At 37.3% G+C, this 26,336-nt stretch overlaps 3 protein-coding genes and 1 long non-coding RNA gene across 5 annotated transcripts in view; 2 read left to right on the top strand and 2 right to left on the bottom strand.

The window, feature by feature from the left end:
- Positions 1-1,130: 1,130 nt before the first annotated feature.
- Positions 1,131-3,982, bottom strand: LOC110043973 (uncharacterized). Its single transcript, XM_089290887.1, has 5 exons — positions 3,880-3,982; positions 3,778-3,814; positions 3,597-3,654; positions 3,413-3,486; positions 1,131-1,903 (listed from the first exon to the last, which is right to left on the bottom strand). Exons 1-5 carry the CDS (start codon positions 3,931-3,933, stop codon positions 1,779-1,781), a joined length of 348 nt encoding a protein of 115 aa, XP_089147013.1. The 5' UTR covers positions 3,934-3,982; the 3' UTR covers positions 1,131-1,778.
- A 10-nt stretch (positions 3,983-3,992) lies between these two features.
- LOC110043994 (DNA-dependent metalloprotease SPRTN-like) lies at positions 3,993-9,956 on the top strand. The gene is made up of 6 exons (XM_020749504.2): positions 3,993-4,351; positions 5,229-5,337; positions 5,963-6,007; positions 6,582-6,656; positions 6,851-6,874; positions 8,354-9,956. Exons 1-6 carry the CDS (start codon positions 4,077-4,079, stop codon positions 9,278-9,280), a joined length of 1,455 nt encoding a protein of 484 aa, XP_020605163.2. The 5' UTR covers positions 3,993-4,076; the 3' UTR covers positions 9,281-9,956.
- A 160-nt stretch (positions 9,957-10,116) lies between these two features.
- Positions 10,117-15,673, bottom strand: LOC110043995 (uncharacterized). Of its 2 annotated transcripts, XM_020749505.2 has the most exons (5): positions 15,424-15,673; positions 15,146-15,318; positions 13,724-13,831; positions 12,592-12,735; positions 10,117-11,858 (listed from the first exon to the last, which is right to left on the bottom strand). In XM_020749505.2, the coding sequence occupies exons 1-5, from the start codon at positions 15,656-15,658 to the stop codon at positions 11,049-11,051; spliced, it is 1,470 nt and encodes a 489-aa protein (XP_020605164.2). In that variant the 5' UTR covers positions 15,659-15,673; the 3' UTR covers positions 10,117-11,048. The 2 variants fall into 2 exon arrangements, with proteins under 2 accessions (XP_020605164.2, XP_020605165.2); XM_020749506.2 differs by lacking the exon at positions 12,592-12,735 and having other exon boundaries at positions 15,424-15,614.
- A 6,880-nt stretch (positions 15,674-22,553) lies between these two features.
- Positions 22,554-26,336, top strand: part of LOC149109960 (uncharacterized) — an 8,210-nt gene continuing 4,427 nt past the window's right edge. The window contains exon 1 of the long non-coding RNA XR_016208049.1: positions 22,554-22,675. This is a non-coding gene — a long non-coding RNA (uncharacterized LOC149109960). The remainder of the gene's footprint in view (positions 22,676-26,336) is intronic.

Raw genomic sequence — 26,336 nt, 5'->3', positions numbered from 1 at the left:
TCTTGCCCCCAGCCCTCCCAACCTCATGGTTCAGGGGTGCTTCCTACAGACTAATAAAAGCAATAAACAGTAATATTAACCTGATTTTCAGTCTGTACTGTAAGATATGGATCCTTGTTTGGCCAACCAATCTATGGCCACATGTTTAAGAAACTGACGTGACCTCTAATTGACCAATTAGAGTAGCAGGTGGAAAAAGTCACCATGTTCTTAAAACTTCAACTGACTTGAAAGGATTTGAAATTGCCACGGGATACCATGTTTGTGTAGAACAGAGCTTCAAAAAGTTTAAAACAGCCTCTTTATGTCCTATCTGGCATCTCCATACCCACTCAGAGACCCTCCTTCTACTCCACCCACAATTGCAACTTATGCACCTTATCCCTCCCTTACAATGGCCTGCAAGTAGGTTTCCATGAGCTGCAGCACAAGTGGTAAAGCTACATGAAAAGGCTGGCATGCAGACCAAGCCAACAAGAATGAAAGCCTCTCATTTCTTGTGCTAGGCCTTTGCTCACCAACCCATCTCACATCTTCGCTGCTTGTGCTGCAGCACACGAGAGCCTGCTCACAGGCTTCTGTTACTGCAAACAAAGAAACAAGAATCTAGCCCTGGCTGATCAAATGATGGATGATGCTATCCACAAGGGCTCATTTGTTATAAATGTTGAACAGTGCTATCCATATTTCACTCTCAGTGCAATTCAATTAATAAACTTAATGAAAGTTGCCTGGTGGATAGTGATTTAAGTTCTAATCACAGGAACTGGGTACATAATAGTCACACAAGGTATAAAATATAACTTCAGAGGAACATAGAAACTGAAAAGAACTTAGGATGGTTAAAACTGGGCCAGATTGAAATAAAAATGCTAAACTTTCTGCTAAAAATCTATGCCAAATTTTCCAAGATGGACCGTTGTGACATAGCTACTTAAAGTGTATAGGTACTTTAGTGTAATGCACTCTGAACAACTGGGGTGAGATAAATCAGTTTCCTGTTGACAGCTTTACCTGATTTTGATTTATCATGCGGATCACATTGCCCACCCTTTGAACAACCAAGGCCTGGACATAGCATATGTAAGCCCAGTTCTTTCCCAGGAAAATAACAGAACAGCTGCTAGGAATTTGCAATTTCAAATTTTATTGGCAAGCATAATCAACACCCAGTGTCTTCTTACATAATCAGTACATAAGAATATACACATTCAAATATTGAACAAGAGAACGAAAAAAAAAACAGAGGAAATATGCGAGCAAAAACTGATGCGCACTAGCACACAGAAACATGTAACAATAAACTAAGAGACATAATAGCAATGTAGAATTACGTACAAAGAATGAGCCTATAAAAAATACTCAAGAAACATTAAAAAACACTGACTGGAGCTTGGAGAAAAGACCTAAAAATAAATACAATTTGCTTTCACCATGGCCAATTGTACAACACAATGTAAAATCTGGGCTTAGTTATCATGATGGGGGCCTACTACCCTGTAAAGTAGTACTGTATCAGCAGTACAATGTCAGGATGAAAGTTGTTCAGAAAAGTCCGATTCTTGCAAAAGCCAACTGATGTACTTCAGGGAAGGGGAGCACAGAGAGTTATCTGTATCTGTGACTACACGTAAACAAAATTTAAGTTAATGAAAATTTACACAAAATTGACTATTATTATCACTTTTAGCCAGTATCCAGTGATGGCAATAAAACAAAGCATTTGGAAGTAATAAAAGACTTTTTACACACAAAGGGTATTGTGTGTAAAGCCAATACTATAAGTCATCAAGTTGATTTAGCGCCTCGATCACCAGGCCATCATCATCACTTGCTGAGCCCTCTGACACATCACAGCTGCTACTACCACAGATCAAAGATCCCGACGATGTGAGTGGAGAAGCTGTGAAATAAGAGAAGCATTCTGTTCAATAAATTTGTATGGGAGGACAACTTGTCTGTCCTCTAGAGCTCGCACATGGTCTGTAGAGAGTGTGAAAAGAAATTGAGTGTGATAGGAGAGGGTGTTGTTTCCTCTGCCTCAATAACATCATTTCCACCAATAGGCTATTCTTATTATTTGTCTATTTCTTGTTGTTGAACTTGCCAAGGTTCTCTGTTCTGATGTGTAGCTCAACAATGGACTAACCACTGATAATGTATTTTCTTTGTTTAGAAGCCCCTGTTTTTCTGTAGAAAACAGTTTAGTTTAAAAAAAAAAAGGCTTCATCAAATTTTATGACTTTTTGAACCAAAACTCTTTAGGGTGGTTTGCCAACATTTAAACTGACTTTGTTTTAAATTTGTGATTACCGGTATTGTCTGGCTCTGATGCAAATGTTATTTTTAACACATCATTGGTGCATCAGCCATCATCTCGATTTCCACAGGACTCATTCCACTCTCCCATCACAAATTATATGGATATGCATCAAACTGAACCAAACCTGAAGAGTTTTGATTAAAAACGTAACAGCGATAAAAATGATAAAAAAGATAATATATTTTTAAAATTATTGGACCTTATGTCATATAATTCAGGGACTAATCATGCCACTTGATAAGAACAAATCCTTGCCTGATTCATCGCCCTGAATTTACTTTTGTCCTTCCAGTTCCTATTAAAAATCACTACCCTAAATGAAATAAACTACTTTACTATAAAGACACGAGTGTTTTACAGGAAAATACACCTCTCGTAAAGTTCATACAAAACCACATCTGGGACTCAGGCGGCGTATTTTCCATATCATCACTAGTGAAGATATTGATTACTTCACTGATATCATTTTTGAGCCTTAAACTGTCCTTAAATTTGTGAAAAGTGAACTGATCAACATGGCACGAGCGTGGGACAAAGAAAAAATCTGAGTCCCTGACAGTAATTGGACCCATGACCTTCTGAACACCAGGCGGACACTCAAACATCTTCGGATATTCCTCGAAAGTTTTCGGCAATCTTCGGTCATCTTCAGAAATCTTCGGTACTCTTCTGAATTTTTCGGAAATTGATCAGAAACGTTCGTGTCGCCCTCAAACAAGTTTTGGAGAATATTCCAAAATCTCAAGGAAGTGGTCGGAAATCTTCGGAAAATTGTCAAAAACGTTGTTATCAGTATGTCTATATAATAAACAACGTGAATACATGGTTGCTTGTAGATATGGAATATATCTTCTCATGTTCAACTTTCTATCTCACTCGTTCACTGCACTCACTCATGATATATCGAGTTGAGCACTCAAAAATATATTCCATATCTACGCGCGTCCATGTATTATCCCCCTATGAGATGTATTATCTCCCTATGAGATGTATTATCCCCCTATGAGATGTATTATTCCCTATGAATGAGATGTAATTTTATTTATAATATGAATAAATTAAATTTTATTTAAGACAATCAGGCCTAACCTATACTTATCATGGCACCAGCAGACACTCTCCTTGTTATGCTTATAGAAAATTGTCTTTGGGCTTGCTTTACTCTGAAAAGATAAATAATAGTTCTAGAGTTAAGTCTTACAAAAGCTTCTGGCGGTTTCTTCCATGAACGTTGATCAGACAAATAGCTGAAATAGCTGACATAAACACTCACAAACTCATTCCAGCAACTTGATGAAGAGCTCGAGTACTTTGCAGTTTGGGACCTCCAGCTGAAATTATTAAAATTTGAAAGCGGTGATTTTCAAACTGAAGATCAAATAAGCTTATTCTGATGCACGTGCGAAAAATTAAAAGCTTGTCTTTACTTCAAATTTTGTTTGGATATGTCATACCTTGTGATGCAATCCGTCCGCATTGAGAACTTGTCGCCTTCAAAAGGAAACAAAAATTTAAACATATGAACGTGTCATAAACAAAGATGACAAACAATTTACCTGTAAAATCACACGAGAAGCTCCTCGTAAAGATCGACCAGCTAAAGACGCCATTTTGTTTTTCTAACCGTACCAGCTCATCCCGGTCGTTATTGGAGTTGAGGACTGGATCGAGTAGTCCAAATAAACATAATTTACCGGGCGCCATCTTTGATTTTGATCTCAAACAAAAAAGAGAAAACTACCTGTTTTTAACAATGCTTGAGATATCTGAAGATGTCGATTTGGCCTACGCACTCAGCTTGCAAGAGGAACTCGATCAAGAACAGAAAAACGGGGAATCAAACTATTTTAAAGCCGCAATTCCTTTTACTTCTAGTAAGAACGTAGCCCCTGTTTCAGTTGTGGATGAATCGTGGGAACTTATTGATCCTATTCCCGATATACGGCAGTTATTTCTTCAATTTAACGACGTCTACTTTAAAGGACTTTTAGGCTCCGTTGAAGTGAAGTGGAGCCCACGAATGACATTGTAAGTGAGGCTAGCTTATTCTATTGTGTTTTGTTAATTAATGTAAGGTTTGCTAGCGAAGCTGCAAAATTTTGGCGGCAAATACAAATTTAAGAGATTCATGTACGTCACTTGCATGCATAATCTTAACTGCAGTTAGGCATATCTTAAACCCTTTTTCCTTGTCTAATTTACTTTTTGTTGTTCTTACCTCACCCTCTTGGCCTTCCCAATCTCCTAAATATCCATAAGGAGTTCAGGGGTGCTTACCATTTACAGAAACCATCCGGTTGGAAATTTCAGGCGAAAATATTAACCAGTTGAATGTGACGTTGCGGGAGAGGGAATCACTATTAAGTATATCCACATCAGCTAGAGAGCCTTAAAAGAGCAGAAAAATAGCATCACCTCAAATCACAGCCCATATTTTCAGAAGCTTCCCAAACGGAATTGCACGAACCATTTGATTTTCCAACTGGAATTTCTGGTTTTCCCATGTAAATGGTAAGTACCCCAGGTCCCACCCTTTCTAGAATCTTTGCTTAAAGTCACTATAATTTTGGGTTTTCTTTAGAAAAAATAACAGGTGGCAGGCATGTGACTATTTGATAAATATAATTTTGAAGCTGTGTTCATTTATCTCAACTTTGTCCATCAACATCTGGATTCCCCCCCCCCCCCCCCCACCCTGCCCCCACTCTTCCCTATATTATCCAGTTGCCTATTTGATATTAAGAAGGAAATCTGTGAATATTTGGTCCTGTACATACTGTAAATGAAGCTGCAGTATATTGAGTATATCATGTATATGGTAGCAATGATTTAATCTTGGTTTCATTCATGATATATTATGCTCAGGGAAGTCTAAAAGTGTTATTACATGTTCTTGATCCATTAGATGTGCTGGACTGTGTTGTTATGAGGGCCGTGGAGGACTCTGTTCTATAAGACTCAGTGCACCATTACTCAAGTTGCGTCCAAGAAAAGATCTTGTACAAACGTTACTGGTAATTTTCATGATGTCTGTCTTTTTCCCATTTGTTCAGGACTAGTTCTGGGCTTGTGGTATCAAAATACTATGTTGTGGTGATGCATTTATATGTAGGTTGTGCTGTCATCATTTGAAATCATCAGAAGTGTTGCTTCGTTAGTGTAATCCATCAGTCAGGGTCGGCCAGGGGTTTTGGGTATACACTAACAGTATACAGGGAGATTTTATATCAAGTATATGGTATTTTGACGCCAAAATTGGACCTTTTATGGGTATAAAGTATACCTTGTTTTTCCAAATTTTGGTCATTCACATGAATTTGAGGGGAAATTTTAGGTATAACGGGTTTTTCTTTTCAGGTATATAATTGGGTATACCACTTCCCCTCATGGCTGATCCTGACCAGAGCATGTATAACTTGACAGCCACAAAATTCAAATAAATAAGATTGTCATATCAGAGAAGGGGAAGAATTCAAGGTACAATAATATTTTTGAATTTAAGGGTGTTCTGCAGACTTACCCTGAAAATGCTTTTATCATTAAACAGATCAGAAGTTTCTTACCTGTAATAGTACTATGGAGGTTTCCTTAAGTTTGTAAATTATGTAGTACTAATGTCAATAATTTGTCTCTTCTCAGCACGAGATGATACATGCTTTATTGTTTGTAACACAGAACAACAAGGTAAATGGCTTATTTGTTTCTTGATAGACTATGAGTAGTCGGTTTTTGTTCCTGAAATCCTTTGGGCATGGAATTTGGTTGATATTATGCAAATTTGAGAAAGAAACGAGGAGGTAATGGGAAGAGGCAAATTCATGATGACATGATCGAAATTCCAAACATGCAGTTTGTGGCTTTGCTGCTCACCACTCAATCGTCTGTTTTAGAAACTTGAGTTCTTGCACACTAGGAAAAGACTCTCTTGAGAGCCCTCTAGAGATCTGCCCCTGAGGACATTCTTTTGTTACTTACTGCTAAAACATGACTTGATCTGACTGACAAGAAGGTTTATTAAGTGTTTGTCAAATCTTACTGGCTAGAAAAGCCAGATGCTTAAATTACAGTGCAAGGAAATGACACTCAACTGGTTTAATGTTACTTGTCTTGAGCAAAGGACTACTCAGTCACAACTGCTTTGAACAAACATGTATGTAGCACAATCACCATGATGATAGTGTCCCTGTAAGTCCTGTGGATGGTCAACAGGCTGCTTTAGAACTGACATAAATGCAAGTTTTACTTCTTTATCTTAAAGGATCATGATGCTCACGGGCCAGAATTCCTAAAACACATGCAAAGAATCAATGCAGAAAGCGGAGCAAAGATCACTGTAAGTGCTCCATGAACTCTCATACTTAGGTATCCATGGTCAGCCTGTAGTTTGTGGACCATAAGACTTATATTACACATGATTACAAAATATATTTTGTAGTTCTTACAATCATTTACTAGCCAGGTATCTTCTGCATTTTGGTCAATATCCTAATAATTATTGATTTTGATACATTTTATTTATTTATGCAGGTTTATCACAACTTTCATGATGAGGTGAGTCACAACAATTTAGCAAAGAAGTCAAGTTTAATTTAAAAACTTTCTTCTACTCTATAAGCACCTCAAATTGAACAATTCCTAGTAGTTTTTCAGACCATGAGGTTACCAGATTGTCTTAAAATTGGTATGTAGAAGAGATCTTTCAACATACATGTAGGTGACTTCCCAGATCAGCATGTATTGATTCTGACCAGTTGTTACTGAGAGAAATCAGTGCAACCATACTTGCCAAGGGACAGGAATTTTTTCCTCTTACACTATGAAACTGCTTATGGAGTTTGCTACTCTCTGTAGTGGGATACTAGTTCAATACTGGCTACAACCCAGAATTCTTGTCAGTTTTGCCCTCTGTCTTATAATTTTCAGTATGTCAGTTCTTTTGAGTAGAGATTGGCCCAGTGAGGGAGAATTGTTTTGGCCATGAACACAATGTAATGATCCCAGCCAGGACATGAATAGACAGATTCAGCTAACATGTTTACATCCTCGTTGCCACCCAATTAAGATCATGTGATGATTAATTTGGAATGTTACAATTGTTCTGTTTGTACAATACTCCTATGCAATCAGTTGAAGGGTTTCATGCAAGAAGGGTGTATTTGACATTTTGGGCCAATTTTTATTTTTTGCAGGATCGAGCTAGTTTTTGGCAGACTGACTTGTTTTGACATGAAAAGCATCATTGCGTAATTGTTTTTGTTGATTTGCACTTTGTTTTCGAGAAATAACATGTGCAAAAAAACTTACTTTTCCGTGCGGCATTTTTTGGAGCGAATCCTTCCAAGGTGGATTTTGACGTGGCGCAAACTTAAATGGTTACTTTTAGCAGCTTCGACAGCACGGTTTTTTTTAAATAGATGTTTTGATTTTTGAAAGAAGTAGAGAAATAGACTGGAAAAAAAAAATTAACTGACCTCATATCGAACCAGTGTCACGACAAAACAAGCTCGCATCCGGCCAGTTCAGTGCCTTATTCGCTTGCGCTAACGAAGCAACAGTAGGAGAACTGCATAATTATATGAATAATAAAACTAGCGGCAAATACCACGCTTCAGTGACTTCATCGTTTAGCAAAACAAAGGTTTCTCTTGTTTTTCACTCAACAAAAGATATCCAAAAGATACCCTTGGAAAACTGAGCATTTTGCATATGTTATTTCTCGAAAACGAAGCGCAAATCAACAAAAACAATTACACAACAATGCTTTTCATGTCAAAACAAGTCAGTCTGCCAAAAATGAGCTCGATCCTGCAAAAAAAAAAAATCAGCCCAAAATGTCACATATGCCCTTTTTGCATGAAACCGTTCAGTTGTGAGTGACAAATTGAACAATTTTTATCTCCCAAATGAATCGTTACATGGTCTGAATTGGTTGGCAACAAGGATGTAAACCATGTTAGCCAAATCCGTCTATTCAGAGCTCCTAACCTGAAATTCCTCATATTAAAGTTAAGCTGTTGTATTTTCTTCCAGGTAAATGTATACCGCCAACACTGGTGGCAGTGTGATGGCCCTTGCCGTAAGAGGCCACCTTATTATGGGATGGTCAGGAGAGCTATGAACCGAGCCCCCTCTCCAAGAGACACATGGTGGGCAGACCATGAACGAACATGTGGTGGGAAATACACAAAAATCAAAGAACCCGAAAACTATGGTGCCAAAAAGAACTCGAAATCAAAACAAGGAAAAAGTGATGCAGAAGCAGGAGCTGTGAAGGGCAAGAGTCATGCACTGGGTGGAAGTGATTCTGGAACATTGCCAAGATTTTTTAAACGAAAAATAAGAGATAGTGATGCTGGTTATAGCAATTCTGACAGTGATTTTGAAACAGGAAAAAAGAAAAAGAAGCCCTTGAGTGATGACCGTGATGAGGTTCCATTAATTAATGGTGAAGCAAGTAAACCAAAGATAAGCCAGCCAGGTTCATCAAAGAGGGCTGCTGATGTAATACCATTCTCTGGTCCTGGTAGAACATTAAATTCAAGCACTGGAATGCGTAACACTGATAATGAACCTTTGTCTAAACAAAAGGACTTGCAGATATTTTCAAAGCAAAAGTCAAATGGAACTAAGAAACCAGCCATTGTTATAAAAACACCATCACCAACTAAACCCAAAACAAATACCTCTCCGACTCTCACAATTGTGGATGCTTTCCAGAGAGCAAGGGACAAAAGCAAAGGCTGCAACAGTAAAAATGATTTCTTAACAAGTCCTAAGTTGGGATCTCAGAGAAAACCAATTGAGTTGTTACAAGACTCTCCAAGTTCACCTGTTCAGGAAGTTACCATGTCAAGTTGGGATTCTAATTCAAGTGAATCAGTGCAGTGCCCTGTATGTCAAGCATTAATTCTAAAGTCCAAGATTAATCAACATCTTGATTCGTGTTTGGAATTTTGATCATGTCATCATGAATTTGCCAGTCAGCTGTTGGGTTTACAAGGAAAAGGTTTTTACATATAAAATATACATATATGAACCAGAGTATTTTTAATGTATTTTAAAGTGGCTAGGGTCTTGAACAACAGTCACTAAGGAAGTTTTAGATAGATGTTTTTTTATAACGAAGAATAAACTTATGTAGTATAATGATGTGACAGATGGAATTTTAATACAGTCACACTCCATCAAAGTGTTTTGCATTACATGTAGTCTTTATCATCATCATTCATGTACTTTTTGCTTCACAGGTTAACCTTTCACAAGAAGGACTGTTACAGTAATATTATACTAACTTCAGTAATCTAGGAAACTAATTTTTCCCTCTGCATTAAGTGATAATTTAGCTCTGCTTCTTCTAACAAGCAGAGATTGTGTAGGGCAATGTTAATGCACCTGTCAGCATTCACCATTTGTACACATTGCATGGCTATGATGTTCAGTAATCTTTCCACAGGCATCAATCCCATTTATTGGAGTAGCACAACACAGAAAAGGTGTATTTTGGCAAATTGTACTGATGGAGTGTGACCCCTAATTGTTTGTTTAATACAAACTGTTGAGTAGTTACATATTTTTATGAGATTTGACAAGAGAGCGATGTATATTTTCAATAAAATGAAAGATTTTATATTCCTGAGAGCCTCTGTAGTACTGTACTGTTTTGATGTTTTTCTTTAAACAAAGCACTGGATGTTGCTACAGAAATAATTGTTGGCTAGCAACAGCATTATTGTGGTTTGGTATGGTGACTATGGAACATCAAGTGGACAAATGTCTGTGTTTGAACACAGACATTAGCTCTTTTGACAACTTTTAATACTCACTATTAATAGATCAATAACAGCTATTAAATTATATAAATTTAGTGATAGACCAAAGTTGTACCAAACCAATAAAAACGCTGTCCTGCTTGTGACAATATTGTTTTTAGCCACATGCGTGATATCATATTTGAAATCATTTCTACAGTAAATTGTTGGTGTATGATTGCAGGCGACCCAGACATTGAATACGATTAATACATGGTATTATGCAGTTGGCGATTACATTACAATTTTAGCCGTTTATAAGAAAATGTATGAGAATGCTTTGAAAATTACTCTTAATGCTACTTGTTGAAAATGATTTGAATAAAATGGTTTACCTTATGTTTGCATTGCGTTATTTTGATGTCTCTGAGTTCCTGGAGGTGGTTTAGAGCCATTTAGGCGAGTCTTACTTTCTGGCGGTTTGCGTTGGGGGAAGCAAACCGCCAGAAAGTAAAACTCACCAAAATGGCTCTAAACCACCTCCAGAAACCCAGAGACATCAGAATAATGCAATGCAAACATAAGGTAAGCCAGTTTATTCAAATTATTTTCTACATGTAGCATTAAGAGTAATTTTCGAAGCATTCTCATACATTGTCTCAGCCTGTTGTCTTATAAACGGCTAAAATTGTAATGCAATCACCAACAGCATAACGTCACATATTAATCGTATTCAACGTCTGGGCCACCTGTGGTATGATCAAAACATCTTTGGATCTTCCTTGCAAGTCTTCAGCAATCTTCTTCGGTTATCTTCAGAAATCTTCGAAAGTTTACAGAAACTGCACTCGCACCACACAATAATGCTGATAGGAATTTAATAGCTTATCATTGCTCTCTTTTGAAGTACAAAATGAAAGCATTTTTTACCAGCAGTAAAATTGTTTTCTATAAATCAGTTGTTGTTTACTTGTCATTTAAGTTTCTCGTTGTAGCGAGCTGTTGTTCTCATGAACTACATAATCATGATCACCAAATTGTCTAACACAGCAAACTAATTGCATGTCTCTAAGAAGTTGTTGAAGCCTGTTATTCAGATTTGCTAACACTTCTTCGTCCTGTGTGGCAAAGGTCAGCTGCCTTAATTGTTCTAACAAATCCCGGCATTTTTCTCCTGCATCCGCACTGGAAAGGGCTACATTAATGTCATTGGGAATGGTATTTGTGTCATCAGGAATGGTATTTGTGTCATCAGGAATGGTATTTGTGTCATCAGGAATGGTATTTGTGTCATCAGGAATGGTATTTGTGTCATCCAGAATGGTATTTGTGTCATCAAGAATGGTATTTGTTTCACTAGGAATGGTATTTGTGTCATCAGGAATGGTATTTGTGTCATCAGGAATGGTATTTGTTTCATTAGGAATGGTATTTGTGTCATCAGGAAGGACATTCATGTCATCTGCGATGACCTCGATGGGTAACTCGTCTAACGAAGTATTGAGAGTTTCACTGGCAGATGACGGTTGATCTACTGGTATGCTGGTCTCTTGACTTGAGTCACGATTCTTTAGTTTGCCTCGAAGTATGTGTGAGCGGATGTCATTAGCAGTTGGATAAAATCGCCTGTTGGTGGGTTGAGGTAATTCCTTGTCCTTGAATAGCACGTTTTTAACAAAGAATTCCAGCTGATGTTTGACTTGGTTTGTGTTGGTCAACCCTTCTGCTACCAACTCATGTATCCTGTTGATAATCCTCTTATCGACTCGCTGACACATCCCGTCTTCCTATCAAAGAACACCACAACAGTTATTAAAAACTGTGTTTTGATGCTTGCTTGCTAGTAGCCTTGAACTTTCATCGAAACCTGATTAAGGAACAAGGAGATTCATCCATCAAGAAATGTGGTATTGATGGTTAATACAGATGATATTCCTTGAAAAAGCAAAATAAGAAATCTCAAGCCCAGGCTAACTTTTGATATATAATTATTTCAGAGTAGATACCCTGGTTAACAGTTGAATTATAATACAACAGTCTGCAAAATAGCTTCAAATTAGCCTGTGTTACTAGGCAATGTGTTAAGCAGCAGATTTCACATCCCTCCTTAATCTCTCTTGAAATTTTCATTTAAGTTCTTGACCCATTCTGGGAACCTGTTTTTTTCCAAAAAATAATCACATAAGCCACATACCATTTTGCAGTCTACAAATATCACTAGTTTGTGGTCTACAAATATCTTCCCTTTTTCCTCAAATATTTTAACTTGTATATAATTATAAGCATGCTTAACAATAATATTGATAACAAAGTCTTAGAAGTATAAGAACTGTCTCAAATTGAAAGGAATGTGTGGGATTTTGCATGAAGAAGTGAGAGTTTGAACTAAGGCATGAAGAAACTGTTTGGCGATTCAGTTTCAACTAGTGTCTTGTTTGTTTGTTTTTGTTTGTTTCTTTTTGTTTTCCCGTTTGTTTTCGTGGTTGTTTGCTTATTTTTTGTTTGTTTGCGTGTTCATACCTGGCCAATCAAATGATTCTGGTGATCTGAAGGAGAAGGAAATTGAAAGTATATTCTTCTTTCTGGATTAGCATTTCCTTCTTTCAGTGCTTCCCTCAACATCTTTGATGCTATGTTCTTATTGCTTTTGCTACCATGTGTAATCTATTGATAACAACAACATGTTATGTGTTGCGGTTAAAAATTGTCTAAGTGGATTTAAAGACATTTCTTACACCAGTTCTATTATTATTTTCCTTTGTCTGCCTGGTTGCCCTTTCATTATTGGAAGCAAAAACGATGCCTTTGCATTTCAGTAGAGCAAAGTTCCATAAAGGGTGGTTTTTGCCAGCACATAAACAACATACCCAAATGCAGTAAGGTACTGTTAAGTAGTGCCTTTGGTTAGGAAATTGTCCTAATCAAACGCTGCAGTTATCTGCATCATATTGTGTCAGCATAAATTACTTACGCTCGTGTGTTTATGAGAACCGGCCCTTATATGACCAGCAAATGGACAATAAAACTTCAACTGAATCAAAATTGACAGGGTGGATCCATTAAAATTTATAATAAAGAGACAATACCGTAACAAGCATTCGCATTGGTTTAACAGCATGGCTGAGATTACAAAGCACAGAGCTCTTTAACGCTCACACCTTATTCCACCATTTTTGTGCAGGTACACGTAGTGTCAGATTGCTACAGATCTTGTATTTTACAAACCAAGATACATTTTATGTGTCATTACAGCTCCAACCAAAATTAACAAGAAGATATGCACATGGTATGTGTTTTTATTGCCGCAATTCAGAAAAAAGAAGAAAGACAGCACTGTCGGCTCATCAGTAAAGCACAGCACTTGCATACAATTCATAACACCATTCAACTGAAGAATGAAACTTGTTTGAAGCCAGTTTATCTACAAAATGAAAATGTAAGTACATCTTTGATCACAAAACAAATAAATATGCCTTTACCATGCTTTGAGTTATCATAAAGCATGCAAGTGACACCAAGAGCAGTCAAGAAGCTGGAAAGCTGTACAGGTTTAATAAAACAGGATGTGGAAATGATGTTGAAGTTATATTATTTAATATAGTTTATAGATGTTTATTTTCCATCACAAAGGAAAAGGGTGGTAGAACATCACCTTAAATCGTGGAAATGCTAAAATATCTCTCAGCTTTATCTTTGCAGGACAATTTAGTTTCTGTTTGCTTTGGGTGTTTCTACGTTTCTTAACAACGTTGACCTCAGTCTGTGAAGGAAAACATTTTCCAATGATTAAAACAAGCAATTGAGGACTTTAAGGGTGCTATAAGACCTTCAACAATCTTTGCAGGAACTTGGCAGGGACCTGAAAGGTCTACAAGAATCTGCAAGATCTTTGAGGATTTGAATGAGGAACCTATTGAGTAACAGATTTTTGTCAAGACCTCAAAACCCCTAATAATCTTTAGAAGACGTCCAGTGGTTCCCAGCATTCTAGTGACGTCTAGAAAAATGTGGTCCACTTATTCTTCCCAAAAGGCAAACTTGTGTACGAATTAGATTAAAATCCCCACTTCATAAAAATATTTTTGCCAAATCATGCCAAAAGGGTGCTAGCAAATTTAAGGTGGCCGAACACAGTTTTGAAGTGCCTATGCCTAATTCACCATTACTTTTAAACTATTTATGCTTTGGTGCCCGTTTTTTGCAAGAGTCAAGGTTAACCTCAGAAGGGTTTATTCTTGCATTTTGGCTAGGGTGTGTGCTGTTGCCATGGCAATGGGGCTGGTTAAAAACAAGGCTTAAGAACTGGTTTCTGTTTATTTAAAAAAAATCCAGTTGTTAGATATTTTTCATCATTTGCCCACTACGAACTGACTTTCAATCCCTTCTGACAACACTGTTCTGATAAAATTTTGACATAAACGATTTTCATAATTCGCCTTAAATCGTTTTCACTGCATGTTCTGAATTATTTAAAATTCCCTATGTCAAAATTCAGATTTTTTGTGATAGATCATTCACATGGTTTCTGAATTATTTTTTTGCCAAATTTCTTGAAATTTTAATGACTGGATCATTAGAAATCGGCAAGTTCCTGCAAAAGCAATCGGTCTCAATTTTTCAAGCAACTGCGCATGCGCTGCATTTAACTGGGTTCTTTCGGTGACAAAGAAAAAGCTGAGAATTGCTGGGTTCTTTGCATTGTTACCTTTTCTAATATATCTTTGCAATAAAAGACTAAAGCCATCAATACACTGCATCCAAATATAGAGAAAAATAGCACAGATACTGTGGGTGTTGAGTAAATAAAATGATCGCTCTATTGATGGCATGTTTGTTTCTTGCAATCCTTGTGCGCGTGCTGAATTGCATCAGCAAAAGCACGCACGAAAACTGTGTTCGGCCACCTTAAACTAATTTACAGTTGCTATCACTGTTCTATTACTACGTAGCATTATAGGCAAGCAATGCATACAGAAGCTTTCTATTGTTGACATCTTCAAAAGGCTGTAAAGAAGGTCAAAATGAGAGTATGTTGGTGTTTTTATTTCATCATGCAATTGGAGATTTTATTTACCTCTGCTTCCTCTCTCCTCTTACGTTTAAGAGCCGTGTTCCTGTCCACGCCATGCTGGCAGTCATAAACTTTTGAGCCCAAAATTATGAATGGAACTCCATTAAAACTTATTTTAGCTCCGTCTACAAACTGGGAGTCTTCCCAAAATATTCTGTGCGGTCCTTTGGTGTAATCTAGGTGAGAAGCAAGTGGCGACTGAATAAGATTTTTATACCGTGCAGCCTGCTGCATGCTGATATTAAAAACAGCCTGGCAAATTTATTATGAATCCCACTCACCGACAGATCCAAAGTCTTTTGTTGCCTTACAGCATGCAAACTTTGCTGTTGATTGTATTTCTAAATCCTCTATCAGTTTGTTGGCTTCCTCCACAGAAAATACGTATCCAAAATTCCCCCCTAAATGAACCGCCATCTTGCTTTTCCTTGGAACTGGGTACGGGTTGGAGCGTTGGAGCACGGTTGGAGACTGGGTCGCAAAGAATGCTGGGAAAACAAGATGGTAGACGGACATGACGTTAATTGCAGGAATGGCTCCGAGAAGGCTCCGAGCCTTTTGATAATAAACCGCTGACCAAAACTATATATGCTGACATACTTGCTTACATCATATACTTTCACCACCTTTCATGTTCGTCCATACACCTTCATTCACTGATATACTCGTTCATAAACCTTCATGCACCTTCGTACAGCTTCATCGACCTTCATACACTTAAATTCACCTTCATACACCTTACATGCACCTTAATTCACCTTCATCCACCTTTATACACCTTAATTCACCTTCATACACCTTCGTACACCTTCGTACACCTTCATCCACCCCCTTAATACACCTTCATACACCCTCATACACCTTCATACACCTTCATACACCTTCATCACCTTCATACACCTTCATAGAACTTCGTACACCTTGATACACCATCATTCACCGTCATCCACCTTCATTCACCTTCATACAACTTCATTCACCTTCATTCACCTTCATAGACCTTCGTACACCTTCATACACCTTCATTCACCTTCATACACCTGCATCCACCTTCATAGACCTTCATTGACCGTCATTGACCTTCATTTACCTTCATTTAAGAGCTGTTTCTGTTGTTTTGACCGGTATTAAACCCTCACTATTTACAAGGAAACAATTTGAAGACATCAAATATAATAAGAAATGACAAAAAATTAAGGGAATTACAGTGGAATCCGGTCACCAATGGCCATGAAAATTTGGCCGTATTAACTTTCATGACTGATATAATTAAATTGAGTTGCGTCTCAGCAGATATACCGTAAACTTTCGAAAGTAACGACCCTCGTTACTTTCGGAATTAGCGGCCTTTAGGGCTCGTTACTTTCGGGCAGCACAAAATGTCATATGAAGTTGGTACGACTGAGTTCTTTACAAAACGAAAGACGTAAACTCGTCAAAAACAGTTTTTTAAACATCAAACTTCAAAAGTTCTTCGTTCCCGTTTAAATCTATGTTGCTGCCACGTGGGTGGGCTCTTCCTTCCTAGACCGTGTTGTAAGCGGTCAGCAGGAAAGCTAGTCAGATACTGTAACCTGTTTGAGCCAACTTCATGACACACTGCTACGGTTAGTCTGCTGTAACCATTATTTCAGTGTGTTGGTCGAGTTTTTAAATTTGAAGAAACGTTCCTTTTAATACGCTCCTATTGAAAATGATACAAAGTTGTCGATTTTATTTAAAGAAAAGTTCATATTAGCACGTCCCTGTAGGTGGCCACAGTAACGTGGGTTTTCTTATATATTTGTCACAGGCCAACTTGCATGAATGTGTAACTTTTATTTGAAATTGTGAAGTATCGCTAAATGACGTGTTGTAATTCTGGATTTTAAGAGTGATTTTCTGAGAGTGTCGAGAATCGGAGGACAGTCACGACAAATCGATTTTTCTTTTATTTTGCCAAAACATACCTTTGGGTGAACTTATTCAAGGAAAAATAGTTTAAAGTTCCAACGATTTATTTTACGGCCAAAATTTAAGAAAGTTCGAAATTTGCATATAATGGCGGTTTTCGCGGCTTAAAATGTTCAGAATTTCACGCTTCTTTACGAAAACAGCGGGGGCGTAAAAACAATCCTATGAAAACAAAACTTGGCACAAATATTATTTCATTCGTATACTTTAAAATCGGGTAATAAGTTTCTTGAAGTTTTGTTTGAAGCTTTTTAACGAAGGGTATTTGCACAGCCGCTATTTTAGTCTCTTGGCAAGCAACAAATAAAGGCCAACTTTGACTAGTATAAATGGCCTCTGTTATATATCATTTGGTCAAAATATCTACATTGTAGGAAACCTTGGTTATTGTTTTTTTTTACCTGAAGAGTTGTAGCTCTGGGAATTAAAATGTTCCCCGTAAGTGAAATAAAATGTTACGGCATGTAAGCGAGTTCAATTTAATGCAAATCACAAGGTTATTCTTTAGAAGTCAACGGTTTAAAACAGGAAACAACGACTCACCGTTACTTACGTTCCTTCTGCTGCTATAGAAATGATTTTAACTTCTCAGTGTCCTTGTGAGTTGTTGTAAATTATTTCCAGTAAAACAGCGAGCATAAATGGCCATAAAATTCGACAAGGTCGACAATGGTTATATTTGAGATGAGACCGCACTGAGTGGCACACGCAGTCCTGGCTGTTCGAATAGCGGATAGTGCGAATAGTACGAATAGTCTCGAGTAGAGCGAATAGTGGCGAACAGTCTCGAATAGTGGCGAATAGTGATGAATAGTGGACAAATAGTGCCAAATAGTGGCCAAATTGAGGGAATTTGGTACCCAATTTTCCCACTAAAAAGCATGGATGCTTATCAGTACAAAAGGTGTTTCTAAACGTAATTTCTTCTGTTTTCACCGCTGCAAAAGCGTAAATACGTCTTTATTAGGTTATCCTTGTGTTTTCTGTTTTCTTACTGTCGGCCTAGCCTAAGTCCTGGGAAGAAAAGGTAATAAATTCACTGAAATTCTCATGCTTGTTTGGATAATTAATTAACGCAAGATGTAGCTTAGATGTTGTTGTTTTTATAACCGGTTATCAGAGCAGCTCGTTTGTGTCTTTTCAGTTGATAAACTAGTCACAGAGCACTTACCTCACATTCGTATTTTATTTTATTTTTTTTTTTTTTTCACGTGATCAGTTTCAACGAACCCAGATCAGTGCTGAACTAAAGCGGTGACTATTGACGACTATTCGCCACTATTCGTGACTGTTCACCACTATTCGCTATTCGAGTTTTTTTAGACACCCTGCTAAAGGTCGGGAAATGGCCAGGAAAAAGACATTTTCCCTATGAAAAAGGATTTGTTAAAAACTTGTCAGTCATAATGAATGGGCGGAAAGGAGGGCTGCCCCTGAGGGCAGGCTAGAAACCGTTACTATGTCTGTTGTTTATTTGGTTAGAGAAATTTTATTTTTATCAAGGGAAAGTCTGAGAAAAGCATTGTTCTGGGCTTCTAGTTTTGTCTCTAACTCAAATCCTTGCATTGTGGGTAACAAATCATGTTTGGAATTCAAGATAGAATTGATGTTAAATACATTTATCAGAATTATTTTTGATATGTTCATATTTTTTGCTTTTACACAATTTTACAGTCCCAGTGTTGTCACCGAATACTCCGAGCACGCCTTCCGTGCCTATCATGGTAAACACTTGACACCTTTAATTAGTTTTCAGGGCTTGGCTCTGTAAAATGCCAACACAACTGAGAATAAGACACGTTGTGCATTTAAAACGCGGCGACGAATTTCAAGCTCCCGAAGACACATATTCAGTCTTGCCTTGGGGTTTTAAGTGATATCACAAAGGACTTCAAGAGTCAACTTCTTGAAAACTATTCAACGAATTTCATTTGAAATACTTGTACTTTTTTAGAAGAAAACAACTGGCCACTGAGTGCGTGCTTTATTCGATATTTTATTTGTATTGATATCATTGTATGCTCTATTGTTTGACGCACAGAAATCTCAATGAAATATTCTGATGCAGCAAACACTTTTCTAGTGGGTGGAATGAATTTTAATCGTGTATGTAACGAAGTCTCAAAGGACATCCCGTTCATTTTAGTGTCAGAAAGCGTCGTGTGTTGTGAAGGTGAACCAGTATCTTCGTCGATGTGCTCCCCTTCGCAGATAAGTACACGCTTTCGTTTTTTCATTTCATGACCTTGTTCGCTTTTCACCTCGTTTCGCTACGCTTGCCCTTTTCCGCAGTTTAGTGGTTTAGTATAACCAGTTCGTTGAACAATTTTGTACGTCCAAACAGTGAAGAAATTGTTGAATACTGGGAGGGTGTGAAACTTTCGGAATTAAAGAACTACCAAGTTCGTTTAGACAAGCACATCAGAATAGCAGGTTTGAAAGTTCCTTACTGAATACCACATTTCAGAAATACTAGCTCTCTTGTTCGTCGTATTTGTAACTGTTTAATGTTGTCCACTGCCGGTCTGAACTACAGGTCACATTCCATAGGTCAGAGTACAGAGTCACTGTGCTACAGATAAATAAACAGCACCAAGATTCAGTCTCCTAGCCCTAATTAGCCCTAGCACTCTGCGAAAATGTTGTTTTAGGTCGAAGGGAAACTTTTGGCATAGTTATTCATTAGTAGAGTAAGGATTTCTACTCTTGACCTGTGGAATGTGACCTGTGTTTTAGACCCGGCTTGTTGTCCATTGCCCCGATGCTCTGAGTTGCTAAGGGTATGAAGATCTGACTGACTTAATTTAGTCGGTTTTACTTTGAGAGCGACTTTGTTGAGATGTTATACAGCCATCCTTGTCCTTTGCCACACGATTGATTTCTGATACATTTTCGGGTAAGTAATATCAAAATATTTGGCTAGAATTTCAGACATAAAGGCAGATTTGAGTTATAATTGCATTGTGGCTTTTGTTCGTTTATCCTCATGTTTTCATAATTGTTCACATTTTCGTGAAATCAGAAATTACTTGACGAATGCAACCAATTTTGAGCAAACTTGCGTTGAATTCTGGCGAGAAAATAATCCTAAGAGAACATTAAGGAATTTGTTAATGCAGGCGATATTGCCCTATGTTATATGGCCGGTTTCTAACTACCAAACTGATTTACCGACTGATAACACCTCAAACTCAAAGGTGATATATTTTTGACAGTTTCCTTTCTCCTTCTGGCATTAGACGAACAGAGGGGAACCCAAAGGAAATGTAACCATTATGAGCAGCCGTGTTCAGCTTTGAAGCTCCGTTCTCTCCTTATCAGTCTCTTCATGTTGCGATCAATTCCAATTTCAGGTATATTCTAGGTTTTACTTTATCTTTATTTTACAAGTATGACCTGACCTTGTTGCAAAATCTGATTTAAAAATTCTGACTATGATAGCTATCACGATAAATTGATTGTTATGGTTCAGTTTGACCCTTGCTACAATTTTATGATTTTTTTGTTCTAGTGTATGGTAATTTAAATTAAAATGTAACAGAAACCTTTTTGGATTGCAGGTTGTAGTTCTTGGGCTCTAAGGCAACCTGGTAGTTGACTTCAGGAAATAACTGATTTCAGATAAGTACATCGTAGTTTTGTCATTTGTTCGTCGTTTTCCTGGTAAACGATTTAATTCAAAACAAGATTGATCGAAATACAATATACCACCAGAATCCCAGACCTAACACGTTTGTACTCAGTAAATTTTCTAAGCGAAAAGAAAGCCAGTCACCACTATAAAATGCATTTCTCTAGTCTCTTGATTTCAGGCTAGCGAATACAATGTAATATGCCTGAAAATAGCAACATTGTACAACTACAAGACTGTTCTATTGAATAAAAGGAGATTTACTTCATTTATTGACATTTGTTTTTTACCCTTCGCTTCGATGCAAGCAGACGACATCTGAAAGATTTTATAGTCAGATAAGCTCGTTGTCATTTTCGTAACTGTTCTGTCTTACAACATTTACAGTATCAGTCCAAGAATGAAAATAATTGATTTTCTTTTATCGTGTTGAGTACATCCTGAGAGAAATAACCAAATGAACTGTCTTCATGTAGCAAAAAAAAAAATAATAATAATTTTATACTGCTTCGTGCGTTCAAACGCTGCTTTAAATGTCTCTGTGAACCGCTAGCTCTGCATTGTTTTGACCAAATTCCTAAGCCTAACGCAATTTTTAAAAGTCAGTATATCAAAGCTTCCTCTTTTCTTTTTCATGCAGGTTTTAAAAAAGATATGCTGAGAGAAAACAAGTCCATTTTGTATGACAGTGCGTGGCTCTAATGTTCTTTGGTACAAAGTAAGTATTGCAAAAATCTTGGTTCTGATAGACCAGATATTATCTTCGCAGTTTTCTATTCATTAACTGAGAAATGTTGTCTAAATGTACCACCAAAGCTCAGCAGTAACGTTCATAAAATATTTTTTGCCGGTGTAAGAAATTTATCTCCAACTTGCCTCACTTGGTTTCTGGAAAATTTATGACACGAAATACTGAAAATTTGCCAGTGCAAGAAAAGCAACTTCGTTAGCTCTTGGACTCAGTGGTTTCAATCAGTAGTTCACTGCTTGCTAATGGCTGGAAACGCTTTTTCTCTGCAATAAGTCCAGCACCTCAAATTTTCCGTTTTTTTCGGTTTCAGTCCAAAGTTAATAAAATCTCCTTCCATGTCAATACATTTCAAAGTATCTTGCAGAGAAAATGTTTAACCATTTTAATGTCCTCGGCAGAACCAGGAAGTTTGTTTGAGATTTGCCAGCCAACAAAAATTTAGTGTTTTACCATACAGTATTGATACCTGCTTTAAGAAGTCACTGCAGAATTGTCTGTTATTAAATTTATAAACACGTCTCGAATTTGTTGATGAAAAAAATAGTTCGTTTTACGTTTAATCTCCCTTTTTGCACGGTGAACTCGGATATTGAAGAGAAAGTGTGGCCATTTTGGATTGCAGCGTGTAATTCTTGAACGCTGATGCACTATGACATATTGGGAAAATCTTAATTCAGATAAGTTCACCCTTTCCTTATTTTACTTGAATTTGTCGTCGACCACTTTAATAACTGTGTCATTTAAAGTATCCCGTAGAGAAATCTAATCGGGGGTAGTGAAGAATGAAATTTTGATCCTGTGGTGAGCGTGGGACAAAGAATTGAACATCTCAGTCCGTGACGGGATTCGAACCCATAAACTCTTAGATACCGGTTGGGCAACGAGGAATTGTTCTGATGTCCGAACGAATTCTTAAAAGTAACACGATTGCGAGAGATTTGTTCATCAATTTCAGTAAAGTAATGCCTTAGAAAAGCACTGTAAATGTGTATTTAGGGGCAGATATTCGAAATTAACACAACTGGAGATCTGAAAATCGTTGAAAAGTAATTTAATTTGTTGTTTTTTGCTCTTTTTATCACCAGGTTGAATGCAAACATCGTTTCAATAGAAAGTGTAGCCATGCTGGATCAAAGTGTGTAAGCTCTGGAAGCCTGGTTCAAGTTGACAGCCATTGAAAACACCTTTTTTCAGGTAAGTCGTTTTCTTCTCTGTTTACCATTGAACGGTTTCAGTCCAAAGAGTCATCAGAGTCTGACCATATAAATACCTTCCTGACCCTTGTTATAAGTATCTTAGTTGGAGAGAAAATATTGGAATCAGGATATATTGTAACTAGTAAGAAGAATTTTACTTGAAGATTGGAGACTTGTCCAGTGACATAATGGAATCAAAGTTAACAGAATAAAACAACATGCTGGTGTTACTTATTATAACTTTCGTAAGAACATTGTGAAAACAGTAAGTGTTAAGTGATACAATCAATATTAACCAGCTATTTTGTTGATGTTTCCTTTCTTTCTAGGTTAAATGCCCTTTCAAAGAAATATGTAGTCATTTTGGATTGCAGTGTACTGGCTCTTGGACCCTGGCCTGGAAATATCTTACTTCAGATAAGTCGTTTTCTTGTTTCTCTAGTCGTTTACCATGAACGGATTCAGTCCAAGAGTGATCACAATATAACCTCATCGTACCTCGTTGCGTTGTCAAGTATGTTACAAAGGCAATGTTACCAAATTCATAAACTAAGAACAAAAGAGATGTATGACAATCAATTGGGAAAATTAATAGTTTGAGTACGAGACTGAAGTGAAAGGTTGAACATCGCAATTTATTATTTTAAAGGACAACTTGAAACGGCCGAATATTCTCCGCAATGCAAAATTGAAGTGCTTTTTCCTGACATTTTGAATTCAAATTTAACAGAATAAAAACGTGGTGCTGGTACTAGTAATTGTTACAAATTTATTTTGATATAAACATTGTGAAAAACAAAGATTCTAAAGTAGCATTTCAGCTTATCTCGGCTTGGCTTTGCGAACGAAGATTTAAGGAAGTGATCCATTTATGCTGCAGACAGAGAACCAGGTACGACAATTTACCAGAGCAATTCCAGTTTAATAGTACAATGATAATTTGCAGTGCGAACAATGCTTTCCTTATACGACGCCGTAAATGAACTTTAAAGGCGATTCATTTAGAGAAGGAATTGCTCAAAATCAAATGTGTTTTAAAATAGTATTGTCAGGCATTCAAGAACGAACAGCAACTTAACTTATAACGACTGATAGAACTCATGACTTTATCGGCATGACAATTCTAATTGCGCTTTGGTAAACACGATCAATTTTTGGTCATCAATCTTCGAAGCTTGACCAAAATCTATATAAACATCCACTACTTTTTCGTCTGTGTAACTGGTATAAATACAGTGTTGAACATGGAGGTGAATGAAAAAATATCATCACCTAGGGCAAATTAGTGTCTTGCTACACCATTTAATATGGAAAATTAACATTTAGAACAGAGAAAACAGAATTAATTTTTCAGGTGGCTGAAAATATTTACGAGCGTTGTTTGGCTTCGATACGTACTTGCATGTGTCCGGGCACAAGTGGGCTCAAGCCTTGAGAGAAATGTCATGTTTTCGATGTAACGATGTTTCACTGACATAGATTTCAAAGTGTAGTTTGAGTATTTTCTTTTTCTCAAGAAAACAACAGTTTGTTGCATGTCAATAAAGTTTTTGTGTCAGTATTCAAGCAAACAACAAACAAATAACATTCCAGCTAGAATAAATATGTGACGCTAGTCTCGCAGGGTAGCTGAAATGATAAATTGAAGTAATGGTCGATACATTTTAAAACAAACAACAGAAAAAAATGGACCCAGATAAAAATAGATAAATAAAACAAGTACACAGGTCAAAGGATGTCAAAACTACTGTTTACACATATGAAATGTAATAATGAAATGGAAAATAGATAAAATAGAATCGAAAACTTTAGAAAGCTTTGAATTTACATAGTATGTTAATTGCTGCACGCGCAGTCTCCCGCTTCCTTGGAATTTCGTTTTCTGTAAAAAATAAACAATCTTCAATCTAAGCAGGAGCCATAACCGGGGACCGAGACCGTGAGTCTCGGGATCTGCGCGCACCTAATGATATGGGGCACTTTGGCTATTTTTAGAACAAATTGCACCACCCTGACGACATAAATCCGCGCGGATCCACGCACATGTCGTGGGTTCTCGCGTGGATGTTGTCTACAGAATAAAGTTTATGTAAGAAATCTCTCTACTCTGGTATCGAGGAAATTTGTGAATTTCTCAAACGGTGCTTAATCATAACCAAAACCTGTTTTTGATAGTTTCTTATTATTTCTGCTCGTTTGGCAAGGTCGCAAAAATTTTTGGAAGGAAAGTCTGACGCGTACAAGTAACTCCAGGGCGTGCACTTTAAAGTCCGAGTCGGTGTTTTCAATTGTAGCTAATTGGCAACAAATCTTGACAAAGATTTCTTTCGCTATCTTTTGTGCTGAGATTCTGCAACAATTTTCACCAACGCCAAAAGGTTACTATCATGTGTGTTTCTTCAACGTAGTGAAATTTTACACAGCTGCGAAAATAAAATAGATAAGGTGCTTTGATAACTCAGCCAACAAAATCGAAATCGTTATTCGAGTTGATTAAAGAAAGCGTCATCGTAACTTTGCTGATTATTTCTGCTGTATTCACATATTTTCAGCTAAGCAGTTTAATATGTTCTGAAACATTTATCAACCTTGAACATATTTAAAAACTAGAGATTTATTGCGGAAGTCCAATTTGTCATGTTTACTGACTGTACAAAACACGCATCGGCGGGCGCTCTTATTCATCGACAACAGACAATTTATTGAATTTTTCCACAAACAAAGCCTAGCCGTATCTACAGACGTAAACTTATTGGGCCTTGATGAAATGTCAAGTGTTGCTTACAATTCAGGCGAAATGCAAACTTGTAATTTTTTACTACTTTTCGGTGGCGATAGACTCTGGCGAACCCCCCCCCCCCCCCCCCCCCCCCAAGCGTGTGGCAAGAGGAGGGAAACTTCGAAGTCCAAGAACGCTGCAATATCCAAATATTTCCAACTAGTTTTTTGCTGTGTTACGGAAAAGCTGTTCATCTTCAGCATATGTGAAATTTAGAGTGGAGTAATGTGGAACTCTTGTAAAAGAAGCAGCGAAACACGACTTGGTCTGAGTGATATAAAACGGGACAAACCTAAATTCGACACTGCCTTACTTCAGTCGAATTGGAGCAGCTTACGACGAAAATACTGAAGCAATATTCCAACAGACATAAACGTATTGAGTTGTGGGCCAAAAGCATAAAACATGTCGGGAATTTCGGATGTCATTTCCCCCGCGCTACAACCGCAAAAATCCTCGAAGCACGTACGCGCGCTTTCCGCACACGATGGTGCAATTTGTTCTAAAAATAGGAAAATTGTCCCTTATCATAGGGACAGCCCCAATACTAGAAATGGCGCTTGCTTACGGTCTTCGTCCCCGATTATGGCTCCTGATCTAAGCTCATTTTAGCAACTCAGTGTATAATTTTCACATCGATTCGACATAGGGAAGATTAGTAAAAAGTTATTGCATTGAAAAACGTTATTATCAGAAGTTAGAAACTAGTCTCACTTAGTGCAGGAACCTTGATTTTACAAGAAGTATTTACAAGCAATATTACTGAGGAAAGGTTTCAAGACATAATTATCATTAAGGTTTAATTTTTGCTTTGAAACTTTTGAACAAACCTTTTGAATTCTAATCATATTCGTCTATCCTTTTCATCTTTTATATGGAGTTCT

The sequence above is a fragment of the Orbicella faveolata genome, unplaced genomic scaffold (genome assembly GCF_042242905.1).
Source record: "Orbicella faveolata isolate gen_17 unplaced genomic scaffold, um_ofav_v1 contig_24, whole genome shotgun sequence".
NCBI classification, from domain to species: Eukaryota; Metazoa; Cnidaria; class Anthozoa; order Scleractinia; family Merulinidae; genus Orbicella; species Orbicella faveolata.
Note: the sequence above shows the minus strand (reverse complement) of the source record. Positions and strands in the feature narration are given on the sequence as shown.

What these genes read in the sequence shown, in the direction of transcription:
- LOC110043973 (XM_089290887.1), bottom strand. Translation starts at nt 3,933, where the DNA reads ATGGCGTCTTTAGCTGGTCGATCTTTACGAGGAGCTTCTCGTGTGATT. An exon ending in CTTCTCGTGTGATTTTACAG is followed by an intron (nt 3,815 to 3,879) that starts GTAAATTGTTTG and finishes TTCCTTTTGAAG; the next exon opens with GCGACAAGTTCTCAATGCGG. An exon ending in TGGTGCCATGATAAGTATAG is followed by an intron (nt 1,904 to 3,412) that starts GTTAGGCCTGAT and finishes CTTATTTCACAG; the next exon opens with CTTCTCCACTCACATCGTCG.
- LOC110043994 (XM_020749504.2), top strand. Translation starts at nt 4,077, where the DNA reads ATGCTTGAGATATCTGAAGATGTCGATTTGGCCTACGCACTCAGCTTG. An exon ending in ATCTTGTACAAACGTTACTG is followed by an intron (nt 5,338 to 5,962) that starts GTAATTTTCATG and finishes GTCTCTTCTCAG; the next exon opens with CACGAGATGATACATGCTTT. An exon ending in TTGTAACACAGAACAACAAG is followed by an intron (nt 6,008 to 6,581) that starts GTAAATGGCTTA and finishes TTTATCTTAAAG; the next exon opens with GATCATGATGCTCACGGGCC.
- LOC110043995 (XM_020749505.2), bottom strand. Translation starts at nt 15,658, where the DNA reads ATGTCCGTCTACCATCTTGTTTTCCCAGCATTCTTTGCGACCCAGTCT. An exon ending in AAAAGACTTTGGATCTGTCG is followed by an intron (nt 15,319 to 15,423) that starts GTGAGTGGGATT and finishes CTTCTCACCTAG; the next exon opens with ATTACACCAAAGGACCGCAC. An exon ending in AGAATCATTTGATTGGCCAG is followed by an intron (nt 11,859 to 12,591) that starts GTATGAACACGC and finishes GTTCTTTGATAG; the next exon opens with GAAGACGGGATGTGTCAGCG.